Here is a 12626-nt window from a genome sequence, read left to right on the forward strand (position 1 = left end):
ACATGTCTTGTCATATGAGACAAAACATGACTGCACAAATAGTAATTTCAAGTCTCTAAAGTTCTTTTGAACAATTCTCGCTGCTTGCATGTTTTTGTATTATATCAAGTCCTTTCTTTCATTTCATGTACGAAAAGCATATATATTTTTGAGTGAATAAACGTAATTAAAATGGGTTCATATAATTCCTGCAAATATTACTAGTATATATAAAATAATTCATCAAATATTCAGATGAAAAAAAGTCATGTGTTGAAAACTGAAAAAGCTGCCTACACAAGAACCAAGCAGGAATTTGACAGACAATGCACAACTGTTGTTGCGGATTTTCAGGAAAAGAAATACATTTTCAAAAGAAAAAAAGACCAAAACAAAATGCTTTTATTCAATACCATTAAAATAAGAATGGAAATGACGATTGTGTCAAAAGAATCAAAAATATAAAATGTTCATCTGGTATCTATGCATGCTATGGTTTATATGATATAGATTTAATTTCAGACTACTCTTTGGTTTCGATATACGGTGTTCTCCTATTATCATTTTTCAGCTGTAAATTTTAAATTTGCCACAATTTTGACGGTTACAATTTTTCAAAATTGTGGTTTTCGGACATCTTCTGTTCATTTTAATCTGATGGTCACTTAAAAAAAATATAAAAACCTTCAAAGGTCAACGTTGGGTTGTTTTGCTAAAAATCTGAGTAAACATTGAACTAAATTTTTTTTCTGAAGGACTTTCAAGGTAAATTGGTTCATTCGTTTTTATTTTAACAGTTGGTCAGTTCGTTAATTTTTAACAACATGATTATAAATATTACGTCGCGTCAATTTTGTAAATGTGTATCGAAAGAAATAGTTTCTAGCAAATCGATGGATAGGTTAAGCTCACATAGGTTATGGAGAAAAAAATCTATTTTTCGGTAAGAATTACGAACTCTTGCACTAAAATCACTAGAGGTCCTATGTCTTTATCTACGGTTCTAACTTTATCGGACAGCACTTTTTTATACTTGCAGTCCTGAATATTCAGCATGTTCAACATCGTCAAACTTTTTTTTTAAATCTACACCTTCATGCTTTAATATTTTGAAAAATGAAATAAGATAAAATGTGTGACGCTTTTCAAAAATATAACGGCTTTTTACAATAAGGGTTAATGTTACACATGCAAGTATATTCAAATTAGTAAGTTGTCTACAAGGTTACACAATTTAACAACTTAGAAAAGTTTTGTACTCATTGCATCGGCGTAATGTGAGGCATTTGAGTCTTCAAAACGATTTATTTCTTTCATGAAAGCAATATCCTTCAATGCCGGCAAACACTGTCTGTACAGAGATAAAATAAGTAGCATGTTCACTTTTATGCCCGTCTTGCTTGAAAAGTTGTTATACTTCCTTCTTAAAATGTACATGAAAAATATTATCAAAAATTTGTTCTTATCGATTTCGGTTGGCGTTTGTAATAATAGACTCAGTATCTCTTTATGTCCATGATATAGGGCCAAATGCCATGGCTTGAGACGAGCAAAATTTGTTTCAACATCTGTATCAGCGCCAAATTCTAACAAGACCCTGCATTGTTCTGTACTACCATTTTCTGCGCAAATGTGTAAAGGATACTTCCGAACTTTAAAATGATACAAGAAGAAGAATTTTACGATTGTGTTGTTGTTTTCATAAATAATCGCATAAGGCGCATCTAAGTTTGCCAATGTGTTACTGTCTGCACCTTTTTTAAGTAACAATGTCAAGATGGAAACATTTCCGCATAAGCAAGCCACATGGAGAGGTGAAAGCATACATAAAGCGTCCCTGTTTTCAGGAAAAGAGCATAAAGTATCCACATATCTGTACTTATTCAAGAACAAACATATATGCCACACAGATATTGAACATATGTCGTCCATTGTTTTAACTTGTGATGAAATCATTCTGGTTAATGTTACGTTTTGCATTAGGCAGGCCAAATGTAAGGGAAACATTTTTGAATGAGTAGGAATTGTCACAAGTTCAGATAATTCGAATTCTATTGATAATTTAGCAGACAACTTCAGATCGGCATTTCGTCTTATGAATAACTCCCCAATTTGTATATTTTCTTGAATGCATGCGATGTGAAAAGCTGTCACTTGAAATGACGAATAAGTGGTTATCAACTGAGCAATTCTTTCGTTGTACTTGAAATTCATATGGAGAGGGAAAATTTTACAAACAATGTCCGTTTTATTTGTTTTTCTCAATAATAATTCAGTAATTTCTGCGTCATTAATGAGGCTTGCAATGTGCAATGGTGTTAACTCCGATAAAGTGCTGTTATGTTTTTCGCTTTTCTGTACGAAAAGATATTCCTTGGTGAGGAATTGTAAATGCAAATAAGTAAGATTTGTAGCTTTGCTGTCGAAATCACACTGTGTATGTGATAAACCTTTTATTCCATCATTGTTTTGTCTAAAACATAAAATATGGACAGGAGCCATTTGTCCCATTTGTGGGAAGTTCTCATTTATAGCGTATTCTTTCAAGTATTGCGTATTCCCAGTAATCAAAATAATATGTAAAGAAGATAGGGTTGCGAATGAGTTCACGTTACATTTCATCATTAATAACTTCAATACACGTGATTTCAAATCTTTAAGGCATGCAACATGTACAGATTGAAGTTCTGCATTCAAGCTTAAATTCATCATCTTCTCGTATGGCATCATTTCTAATATTTCAATTAAACTCATTTCAAGGAAACAAATAAGATGCAAACATGGAATGGTATATGTAATGTTCATATCGACATTCGAGTTCAGTAACCATTTCAAATTACGTTTATTGTTATGCAAGCATGCTGCAATTGCAGACGTAAAGAACACCTTAATTTCTTTAGCCTCAGGCATTTCAAATAATATATCGGAAATGTTTCCACAAGTTAAAAACTTCAACTCTAATGCTGATGTCATAATTCCATGTTGGGGAATCCCACAGGAAAAATCTACAATGTCAATATCCCGTAAACAAAATAGATCAACCATGCCAAAACGTATGTAATAATTTGATAAACTGGTAAAATTCATTATGTTTAGGACGGTATCCCATTCATTGTTAAGACATGCAGATAAAACTATACTAAAATTGACAGATGTGCACAATCCTAAATGTTTGAGATCTGTTAATATTTCATCAGTTTCATCGATATCCAAATCTATGATGGAAACAATGAGATCGGAATCCTCAATTGCACATATTTTCGGCAAATCTGCAACTACAAAATCGGGCAAATGGTAACATATTTCATCAAAATGTGTCTTGCGATACAATAACCAAGCAAGAAAACAAATAGGAAAACTGCTTTTTAACTTTTGCCTATCTAAAAATAAGGATGGTGGTTTTTCTTTTCCAAAACACAGTGTTAACAAACACGGTGTTACATATACAGATGTCTGCATTATACTCGGAAGTTCTAGCAAAGTTTGTAAAATATAGGGATCAGTAAATAAGCAACTGAATTCAAACAATGAAATGTTTAAGGCACACTGGTTTCTGTTCCATGGTATCTCACAGTCAATAAAATTATTAAGGTAATCGTCATCTGTCAATTTAGAAATGCACAATAAATGTGAACATTGTATCGTAAACATGTGGTTTGCATTTATGTTACTATTCAAAATCATTTTTAAGTGATCACTGCATCCTCTTAAGCAAAGAAAATGAATTATAGTCATATCTGTGCTGTCATTAAAACTCCCCAAAAATGGCATTACAGTTGCTATTACATCTTCGTCGTTTTTAAGTAAAGCAACAAACAATGTATTTAAACTGCATCTAGATGTTAGGGCAAAAATGGCGCGGCGAACTAAAATCAAAGATGTTATTTCTGGTTGAATTGATATTATGTCAAGTAGACTTATATCTGTTGAATATGTAGTTGATGCATTATTTTTTAACAAAATATTGATGAGTTCAGAATTTTCCATTAAAGTCGCATACAATAGAGGTGTGACCTCAGTCTTGCAATGTTCCTCTTGTAAGTTATAAGTTTCTAAAACCTCAATAAAAGATGAATTTCCAGCTAGTGACGATAAGAGTAAAGGATTTATATCAAATTTACTATTTACATCAATAAAACCATAATCTACAAATATTTGGACTATGTCATTGAATCCTAATATCAATGCTACTTGGAATGGTGTTAAGTTCAATTTGGTATGATAATTTGTTGTTCCATCAAAAAAATGATTCTTTTCTATCAACGTGTTGCTAAATATAGACACGTTTCGTATAGACGAAGGATGATACGAATTGATGAACAACATATTAAGCATCTGCTTGTTGTTTGACAATACAGCTATATATACTGAAGAAAGTTCTTCAAATTGAAATTCATGGCTCAAAGAATAGTGGTACATTTTAAAGCTTGAACTACAATCTGCATTTCTATTCAACAAAACACTCACTATCTCCTCATTATCTAGCAAACACGCCAAATGAATTGGCAATATATTTTCCATTTTTTCTATAGAGGTTTTTCCTAGGAGATTTTGAACACCCTGTCCATGAACATCATTTGAAACGTTTAGAGTGGCATTTGCATCTAGTAGAATGAGAACAATATTTAGATTCTGCTTGGAAATAGCAATGAGAAGCGGTGTTTCGCCAAACGCATTTGTACTATTTACGTTTGTATTAGCCGTTGTTAAGTTATATAGAAGTTCTTCGTCCTCCATCCTGCAAGCAAAGTGAATTACAGTATCTATGGCGTTAATTGAATATCCTACTTGAAAGTAACAAAGCATGTCTTTCAATACAGATCTCATAGATATGTAAAATTGTTCTAAAAATGACGTATTTATCTGCCAGAACTGCAGTAAAATGTCATAAGGTTTAAGTTCATACAAAACCGATAAGACATTGTCATGTGAATATGAACAAGCTAAAAATAACGCATTTGCACCAGACGCCGTTGTGGCATTAACGTTTGCATTTCCTTCGATTAACAATCTCACAATTTTAAAGTGGCCATTTGTGATTGCCAAATGAAGCGGTGTGAGCTTGTCAGAATTTGACTTACCTTCTGGTTTTATATTTTTACAACTTAATAAAAATTTAACTACCTCTTTATTACCTGCAGCACACGCAATGTGTATGGCCGTATGACCGTCTTTATTGCGTTTTTTATTAACATTCAGGCCTAATTCATATAAGAAATGCATACATTCTTCAGTACTACTTTCTGCAGCCTGAAACCACCCTTCGTATAAAACGCTGATGGTCGTTGTTATGTCTTTGAAATAGGAATCGATGAAGATACTTATAAGAGATATTTTTGATTGTCTGCAAGCCCAAATAAATTCGTTTTCAACTGACTGCTGGTGTACCGACGTAATATTCAAAATATAAACTATGTCACTAAGTTTTCCATGCAAACAAATAAGGTGAAATAATGAAGAATGATTATTAATATCTGCCCCAAGCTTTAATAAAAGTTTCCAAATTTCTACATTATTCGTTTTTAGACTTGTGTGCAACAGTGTCTCACCATTGAAAATAACCTTATTGATCTCAATTTCATTATGATGTTCAAGTATAAGTTTCATTAGATCATAATGTCCTCTTTTACAGGCAAGATATAAGAAGAAATCGCGTTCGTGTTTGCAAACGTTCAAATCGGCATTGTTGTTTAGAAGGCGTCGCACCATATCTATGTTCCCATCTTCAAAAGCAAAATAAAGTGCTGTTTCACCACTATAATGGCAGTAATTGACATCTGCGTTGTACTGCAATAATAAATCTACAATGTCAGGGTGATTAAGTTTACAGGCCATTATCAACAAACTTTCAGTATTCCCTAATACAAAATCCACATTTGCATCTTTTTGCAATAACATTTTTGCAATTTTAACATTATTATTCATGCAAAGATGGTAGAGGGGACTATAACAATCATACGAGTTTATATTCACGTTAGCATTATTTTCAAGAAGTTTACATGTAATTTTGTCATAATTAAGACAACAGCTTATATAGAGAGGTGTTTTGCGATCAACATTATAGACGTTCGTGCTTGCCGATTTTTCAAGCAGAAACGAAACTATGTCTTCTTCTCCATCTTTGCATGCCTTAAACAACAATGTTTCTTGTTGTAGTCCGTATATGTTATCGATATCGGCACCCTTCAGAATAAGAATTTCTAATATATTTTTATTTCTGTTATTATATGCAATAGAAAGCGGTGACATTCCTGAGATATTTTTCGTATCTATATATTTTTCATAATAATATTCTTCATCAATAAAACTATTTTCAGTAAATTGAAAAAGGAGCAGTAAGCATTCTGCATTATCTTTCATGCATGCTATGTGAAATGAATTGTCGCCATCATTATTTGTAAGCGACGGGTTTCCGCCATTTCTTATCAAAAATTCAATTATTTGTGTGCACTCATTTCTAGTAGCTATATGAATTGGAGTTTCACAATCCATAGCTCGGCAATTCACTTCGGCTTTATGTGACACCAGCAAATCCACTACTTCTGCATGGTTGGCCTCGCATGCATAATGAATCGCAGCTTTATTTTTGTAAATGATAGATAAATCTTCAATGATGTTTACAAGAGTTCCAACGGTTTGTAGATCGCCTGTATAGCAGCTATTGACAAAGGTTTCCAACATTTTGTTAAAATGGTCTGTGTCTATCTGGAGTCCTAAATCTTTTAAGTCTCGTATTATACTGATATGATTGAACTCATACAAAATGTTTTCAACTGATGTTTTATATATTGTTTCTTTATATTTGAAATCATGTGAATCCTTAACTTTTCGGTTGAAGCAAGCCATTAATGTGTTTGATATTTCGCAAGTTTCAAATATAACAGACCCATATTCAAATAGCTTTTTCAAAATAGTCCAGTGACTACTAAAACATGCAATCTGAATTGGCGAAAGCATAAATTTCTGCTCTTGATTTGGAATTATGTCAAACTCATCTAGTAAACCATGGATACACATAACCTGCTCTGTGTTAAGTTCAACTAAACTCTCCGTATAGTAAGGACCGTAATCAGTATTGTTTTGTAATAAAATCTCAACAATGTCATCATTTCCTATTAAACAAGCTATGTGGAGAGGAAGAACATTGTGAATAATACTGCATTTAGCATGGCTACTTGGAGATACTTCATGCCTTTCAGCACTCTTGATTGTTTTACTTAACACTTTAAGTACCATTGGACTTATAGAACATTTCACATAAGAATTTGCCTTGCTATTTAAAAGCATCTGCACGATATTAATATTATTGCTGATGCTTGCTATATGCAATGGTGATAATGGAAATGTAGGTATATCAAACTGTTTATATGCGATTTTTTCTACAATATCCACTATGTTACCACATTGGAATACGGCATTGCATATATCGTCAATGTCAGTAAACGTGTTTACGTTAGACCTGTTGTTCAACAGAAGGTCGACCATTTTCTCGTCTTCAAAGATACAGGCCAGAGCTAGTGGAAAACTTCCCGAATGAAAACAGATGTTAGGATCTGCACCATTGTTTAGCAGAAGCCTCATTATGTCTATGTTTTGTTCTAAACAGGCTATTTCTAAGGGAGTGACATAACAGTTATGCCATTGTCCAACTTTTTCCAATAAGTCATCTACATATTTAGTAGTTCTAATTGCATATACGGTATTAACAGTTAATTCTACACTTTTATTAATATCAGTGCTAACAGAACTGTGTAGAAGAAGTGAGCACATCTCATAATTATTTAAAAGGCATCCTATATGAAGGGGTAATGGTAAAATTGTTGACTGATTTGAATCTACTATTTTAGCACCTTTAGTGATCAACAGTTTTACTAAGTCACAGTTTGAACTGAGGCATGCAAGCTGAATTACTGTCTCGCCTTTCGTCGTACAAGTATTTACATTTGCCTGATTTTCTATTAATAAATTTGCAATATCTAGGTCACCGTTTAAACACGCTATGTGAAGTGCGGTTTTTCCTGAATCCATGAACTCGTTGATTTCTGTGTGACGACTTTTTATTAAAATTTCAACAAGATTTTTATCATTTTCTTTAAGAGCATATTCAATTATTGAATGCATTTCATCTTTTGAAATAACATTCCGCAGAAGACTGACTAATACCTCACTGTTATCTCGTTGAAGAACATTTAGAGGTGTCAGTCCAGTTTTTCCTGACCGAGCCATAAGGTCGGCCCTCTTAGCAACAAGCATATTCATTATATTGTAGAACGATGTAGAACAAGTTATATGTAAAGGCGTTTCACCATCTGAAGAACACTCGTTAGAATTTGCTCCGTTTTCTAATAATAGTTCGACGATTTTCTCATAACCACTGCTGCAAGCTTGATGGAGAGCAGTAATACCTCTACTGTCTTGTTTATTTATGTCTGCCCCGAATTCTATTAATAATTTGGCAATTTCCAAATTTCCTTTTTCACTAGCAAGCAATAAAGGTATTAAACGCCTACCACTACACAGATTTGGGTCTGCTCGATTCTCCAAAAGATGTTTTACAACTTGTATTTTTCCAGACATGCATGCTCCAAATAATGCAGTAAATCCTCTTGATCTATAAGAATTTACACTTGCACCTTTCTTCAACAATAAGTTGACTAACTTTTCATTCTCATACTTGCACGCAGTATGTAATGGGGTCATTCCTATGTCGTCATATTTATCTATATTTACACCTTTTTCTATACAGAATAAAGCAAAATCGATGTAGCCACGTTTGGATACGAGATGAAGGAGATCGATCCCAAAGTATGATAGTTTCATTATTCTAAATATTTCTTCAGAATCAAAATCTTTACAAAATGCAAGGAATTGTGCTCTGTATGTTGTGTCATTCATTTGTTTGCAATCAAAAATATCAAGGAAATTATCATCATTTGACTCCTTTAATAATCGTTCAAAAAAGAAAATCTCAAAACTACTTGGTACGAAAAATTGATAGTGTTGCCGACTTTCATCTAAGCACTCAAGACCAAATTTATCACAAAGCATTGATACTTTACAATGCTTGATAATGCATTTCAAGAATGTTTTAGCCATAAAGGTGAATGTCATTTCAAATAACCTTTCATTTGTAAATCGGTAAGAATTGTCTTCGAACATTAAATAAACTCCAATCAATGTGTCTAAATGATCTTTGATTAGTTTTCTTGAAGTTCCTCGTGTTTCACCGCATTCCTCAAGTATATTATCTAATGTATTACGATCGCTTAAATCTATGTCATCATTAAGCAATGTATTATCAAAATTATTGTTAAATATAGTCACAAGAAGTAAAGCACACAAATTTAGTTTCTCCCTACTTTTCATCTGTTGCAACTCTTTTTCAAAAACACTAACTGGATTAACTAAAAAGGTTAACGCTCTACTAGACTCCCATGTTTTGGACATTCGGCATAATAAAGGAAAGCAATCATAGGCTTGGATACATTCATCAGATAATTCCTTTATTACCTCTTCGGATAAATATTTTGATGCAATCAAACGTTTTTCAGATATTGTAAAGTCACTGGTCAGTATATTAATTTGGCACTTTCTCAACAGTTGCAATGACTCAAATTCTTTACTTTGAAATATTTGTAACCTACAATTACACAATATTTTTATATTTTTCCCAAATATACAATTTGCAATGTCGTCCGAATATCTTTCCCAGTCTTCGATCTCGCTGTGTAATAAATGAGTCTTTCCGCAGACATCGTCAAAAACAAATATAGTTTTCGCATTTTGCGAGACAAACTGTAAAATATCGAACGGTTTTCTGACAGGCAAAACATCATATCCTTTAGATTGCAATTTTAATGCTACATGCTTTGTTGTAAACGATTTACCTACTCCAGAATTACCTGTGATGGTCAAAACAGCTTCAGTTTCAAAATATTTTAATATTTTGTTTGACTGTTCTGTTGAAACAAATTTCGAATCCTCTTGCTTCCACCTTGAAATTTCGTTGTGGTACAGAGCTAATAAATAAATAAAAATTGTAAGTGACTTGATGTATCTGAAACATATTGAATAGTAAGTTATAATGTGCAAATTCAGCATTTAAAAACAGCCTGCTTGAGTGTAAAGTCTTTAAAGCAATATGTGTTGTCTGGTGGACTATTTCAACGATTTAATCATGAGGATTACGAAATCACCTACAATAGGATATACAAAACAAAATATAGCAATACAAAATCAACGATATCACAATTTTTTACACAACATCTGATCAAACTTTCAATCATTGATAGTCAAAAATTTCGCGTCTATGAGACATGTTTTTTGTGTAAAAAAAAATATGATAATTATTAGTATGTATAATTCCGATGTATTTTGATTTAAAAGCAACATTGTATTTTTCTTTCTTTTAAGAAACGTATCCCCAGTAGTTATTACTAATCACCCGGTATATAAAATAAAACACGTCCACTAATCAGGTATTAACTGTAGAAGTCTGTTTATACACTGTTTCCAATTTTATTCGATTTTAAACAATTATAATTCTATAAGTCTATAGAAAGTAAGAGTTATATCCACACATTGCTTAACTTCACACTACTAGTATGTCGATACAATACTTTCCACATACAGTGCAACCGGGTGTTAAATCTTTAGATGTTGGTTTTTGTTTTCCCTTAATATGTAACTGTTGAAATCAATCAGGGTTGAGGTTTTCAGCTTGAAGTTTTCATTAGAATTTACTGTAGAGGGAACATAGTTTTTTTTTTAAATTCGACAAATAACCTTTTTTTTAAATAAAGAAAAAAATGTTGTTTTATTCTTTGTTTAATCTATATTATTTGTTGATTGGTCTGTCTTTAGTTATATATTTTTATTTTGATATTTTTATTCATTTTTTTTAATAATTTATGTACGTTGTTTTTGTTTCTTATTCTTTAAATTTCTTCTTGGTAATAACCTCGAGTATAAACAAGGATTTCTATTACATCTTTGGTAGAAATGAAAAATTGAAGATAAGTTTTTGACTTGCATTTAAAACGTTTCAACAGAAAATCCTTAAAATAATAAGTAATTATTGTAAATGATGTAAATTGTATTAAATTGTTAGTTTAAATGATGAAATTATTTATTATTAGTTATAACTTATAATCATGCAAATGATATGTTTAAACAGTTTAAAGGAACTATGAAGCAAGTGATTTAACAAGCTTTTTTTAACAATATTTCAATAAATTTTGATAAAAAGTTGTACAAGCTGTGCAGGGAAATACAAATATCATTATACAATTTAAGAAAAACTATTTTTGTTTCAAAACAGGAGTTGTGCATGAAGAATTACTTTAATTTTTCAAATATCCACCTAGTTATCAATATTCGATAAATGCTCATTAAATATGTTTAAAATGCTAATCATTATGAAAATATTCTTCTCTCAGAAAAATATGAATTTTATGAAGAAGAAAAAATTAATGAAAAGAATTGTATTGCTTTTTGAAACAGTTGTAAACTTTAAGTTTGACCAAGGATACAAATCCATTGTTTGATACATATCTGTCAGTTAAGAGCTAAAATCAGAAAAAAAATAGAGTACACTTATAGATTGTGATAATTTTTTACAAGAATGTTTCACTCGACCCATGCATTTTAGATAAAGTTATGAGTTGCTGGGGCTTGAATGAATGCAGACTCTTTGAAGTCCTTGACTTAAAAATGAATTTACAGAAAAAATATAGATATTTCTGAAAATATAATAGAAATTTATGATGTGAACTTAACTGTAAACTTAATTGTTTCATTTCGGAAAGAATAGTGGTCATAATGTAGGCAAAGAAACTAGTTGATAATAGAAAATTCCAAAGGAGAATAGAAAATGTAAACGGTACCACGAGCTGGATAATGAGGAACACTTCTTCCTTGATTGTAAAATTAGAAAAAATAACTTAGATATAATTTATTTCAAAATTGTTTACCTTCACATAATAATGTCTCTTTAATACTCATGTTATTCAAGAACACAAAGTAAAGGAAATGCTAAACATCTGTATAAACATGGAACATGTTTGAAATATTGGCTCATTAGAACTGAAGGGAGATCCCCTGTCTACAGCCACGTCCTATTTGAAAAAAGTCTGAAAGATTTCCTCTCTGAATGACTGCAAATGAGATATTATTATAAAATACTTTAACCCAGTTGATAATAGATTCACTAAAATTAAAAAATTGCAAAACTGACAACAAAAAGTCCCAAGATAGAGAATCAAATGCTTTTTCAAAATCAATTAAAAGCAAGAAACCTGGAGAATTGTGTTCTTCTGTATATTGTAAAAGATCGTAAATCAATCTGATGTTATCCCCAATAAAACGCCCACGTATAAAGCCAGTTTGATTTAAATCCATCAGTTTGTCTAAAACTTTTTTAAATCTACTAGCAATAACCCCTGAACCAATTTTGTATACAGTATTAAGTTAGGAGATTGGTCTCCAACTTTTGAGTAAATGCATTGGTTTAATGTCTTTTGGTAGGCATGTAATGATTCCCTGCCTTTGAGTCACTGATAAAGGTCCCAAATTTGACCAATAATTCAAAGATTTAACAAAAGCTTTCAAATCCTTCCAGAAAAAATCTGTTGAAAAACCATCTAACC

At 31.7% G+C, this 12626-nt stretch overlaps 1 protein-coding gene across 1 annotated transcript; it reads right to left on the reverse strand.

The window, feature by feature from the left end:
• Positions 1-3515: 3515 nt before the first annotated feature.
• Positions 3516-9426, reverse strand: LOC134727985 (ankyrin-3-like). Its single transcript, XM_063592383.1, has 4 exons — positions 5529-9426; positions 5061-5180; positions 4447-4583; positions 3516-3581 (listed from the first exon to the last, which is right to left on the reverse strand). The coding sequence occupies exons 1-4, from the start codon at positions 9424-9426 to the stop codon at positions 3516-3518; spliced, it is 4221 nt and encodes a 1406-aa protein (XP_063448453.1).
• Between the last annotated feature and the right edge of the window lie 3200 nt (positions 9427-12626).

The sequence above is a fragment of the Mytilus trossulus genome, chromosome 8 (assembly GCF_036588685.1).
Source record: "Mytilus trossulus isolate FHL-02 chromosome 8, PNRI_Mtr1.1.1.hap1, whole genome shotgun sequence".
NCBI lineage: Eukaryota > Metazoa > Mollusca > Bivalvia > Mytilida > Mytilidae > Mytilus > Mytilus trossulus.